The sequence below is a fragment of the Antrostomus carolinensis genome, unplaced genomic scaffold (assembly GCF_000700745.2).
Source record: "Antrostomus carolinensis isolate BGI_N321 unplaced genomic scaffold, ASM70074v2 scaffold16344, whole genome shotgun sequence".
NCBI classification, from domain to species: domain Eukaryota; kingdom Metazoa; phylum Chordata; class Aves; order Caprimulgiformes; family Caprimulgidae; genus Antrostomus; species Antrostomus carolinensis.
In genome coordinates, this window is record NW_010313077.1 from 486 (window position 1) to 2,880 (window position 2,395).

A 2,395-nucleotide genomic window follows, 5' to 3' on the forward strand; every position below is an offset into this window, starting at 1 on the left:
CATGGAGGGCTCACAGTGACCTGGGGACATTCAGGGTGGTGCGAGATGAATTCTCTGGGGACAGGGGGTGGCAGCAGGAGGGAGCGATGGGGACCCTGCCTGGCCACAGGCACCAAGCCCCCCTGCACTCCGAGTTCCCAGGGCACTGTGTCACCCCTGCCACCAGGCTGCCCGTGTTTCCCTCTCCGTGGCCAGGATCTCCCCGCTCCACAGGACCTGCCGTGTCAAATTTGGCTGGAAACAGCAGATTTAACAGGAGGTGACACACCCCAACAGGTTGATTGTCACCTGACAGGGACATGGGTGTCAGACAGCGGGGTGATGGGCCCTTCAGCGCAGCATCTCCCATGCATTGCTCCATGCTGGACCTGAAGGACCAGCCTCTTGGGTCCAGTCTGGGCACCCAACACTGGCCTGATCTGTCTGACACTGCATCCAGCAGCTCCTCTTGGGAAGGATCCAGACACCTCAAGCTCTGGTCACATCCACATCCCAGGCACACCACCCCCTTTCTTCTCATCAGCCATCCTTCAGGGCTGCAGCAATGAAGAGATTTACCCCTCGAGAACAAAACCAGGGCGTTTTCCTCAGCCTGAGTGTCCTTGCATGACAGTTTTTAATCCTAATTTATTTGCAAATATGTGTAGGCAATTCCCCCAAACCTCATGAACCAAGAGCCATTCACATGGCTCTGCACATCCTGCTCCAAACTGGTTTCTGAAGCCTCCAGCTCAGCCCTGGGGTCCCTAAGCTGAGTACACACGGTGCAGCCTGAATTTCTCCCGGTCATCCCAGTTTCCCAGCCAGACCCAGCACGTATCCAGGTCCCAATCGAAAAGATGACTCCAAATTTGTCCTTGCTGCAAATTCAAAGGCTCCATGTACATCTGAAAACACCTGGAAACCTTCAGCATGAGCTCAGACTTTGTTGTTTTATTCAGAAGACTTGTGCCAGATCCTGCTCAGCCCCAGTCACATGAGACACAAGGCATTTAGATTTGCAGCCCTTTATTCACTACGGGAGATTTGGAGACTATTCATCACCCTACACAGGTCCAAGGGAGGAGAAGGTGTTGCAGGGACAAATTATCCCCTGGTGCTGCTCAGCATCCTTAGGCTGACAGGGCAAGGCCAACTCTGTTGTTGGCCATGTCGAAGATGGAGTAATACTGCCGGAGAAAGATGTTCCCGAGGATCCAGAGCGGCTGGCCGCTGGGAGAGGACACGTAGGTGCTCTCAACCCCAACGGTGCAGATGCCATTGTTCTGTTGGGGGAAAAAGGAGCAAATTTCAGTGCCGGTGAGGAGCACGGGGGATTTGTGCTGCCCGTGCCCTCATGGCTGGGAGCAGGATTAGACCCTCCTTACAGTCATATATAGGCATGGAAAAGCACTGTGAAATCGGGTGCTGGGGAATGTGGCACCGAGGCTGCTGTTTGTAAAGAAACTCTGACTTTCTCCTGGGCAAAAGTGCTCTACGATGGCAATTCTCTCAGGCTGAGAGAGTTGGGGCTGTTCAGCCTGGAGAAGAGAAGGCTCCGGGGAGATCTTATAGTGGCCTCCCAGTACCTGAAGGGGCTCCAGGAAGGTGGGGAGGGACTTTTTATAAGGGCAGTTAGTGACAGAACAAGGGGTGATGGCTTTAAACTGGAAGATGGGGGATGGAGATGAGATGTGAGGAAGAAATTCTTTGGTGTGAGGGTGGGGAGACAGTGTCCCAGGTTGGCCAGAGAAGCTGTGGCTGCTCCTCCCTGGAAGTGTTGAAGGCCAGGCTGGATGAGGCTTTGAGCAACCTGGTCTAGTGGAAGGTGTCCCTGCTGATGGCAGGGGGGTTGGAACTGGATGAGCTTTAATGTCCCTTCCAACCCAAACCATGGTCTATGATTCCATGATTCTATAAACACATGTTGGGAATGACAACATCACACCTACATTTAGGACATAGACAGAGGGAGGCAGCGGTAACTGGGCTCCACTGATGGTGAAGTAGAGGGTGGGCATGTTCGGGATGTTGCTGCAGTCAACGACGAACTGCAAAAGAAGCAAAGATGAGCAGAGGGATCAGGACCCACGGGGCTGAGCATTGTCCTCTGGCTGTCACCCCAGCACAATCAGAGCTGTGCTGACCCAGGTTTATCATGTTTGTAAGAGTTATTTTTGTTTTACACCACTGCAAGGGGAGATGCACCACTGCTGTGTTGTTTCAGGTGAGATGTTTTGCTCCCAAGATGCTGGCAGCTCTCCATAGCTCAGTGTTACCATCCAGATACATCCTCATCCTACGGCATCAGCCCCTGGTGTCTGCAGGACATCCTTCCAACCTACCCCATAGTCACTCTCCTCAGCACCCAGAGCCTGCAGGAAGGTTGACATGAATTGTCCTGGGACAGTCAGCA

The 2,395-nt window shown here is 53.4% G+C and overlaps 1 protein-coding gene across 1 annotated transcript in view; it reads right to left on the reverse strand.

Annotated features, from left to right (window-relative positions):
• Positions 1-1,112: 1,112 nt before the first annotated feature.
• Positions 1,113-2,395, reverse strand: part of LOC104524375 (gastricsin) — a 4,379-nt gene continuing 3,096 nt past the window's right edge. Inside the window, exons 7-9 of the mRNA XM_010167232.1 lie at positions 2,325-2,395; positions 1,932-2,030; positions 1,113-1,265 (exon numbers count right to left, since the gene is read on the reverse strand). The exon at positions 2,325-2,395 is cut by the window's right edge and continues 71 nt beyond it. Coding sequence (XP_010165534.1) covers positions 1,113-1,265; positions 1,932-2,030; positions 2,325-2,395 — 323 coding nt within the window. The remainder of the gene's footprint in view (positions 1,266-1,931; positions 2,031-2,324) is intronic.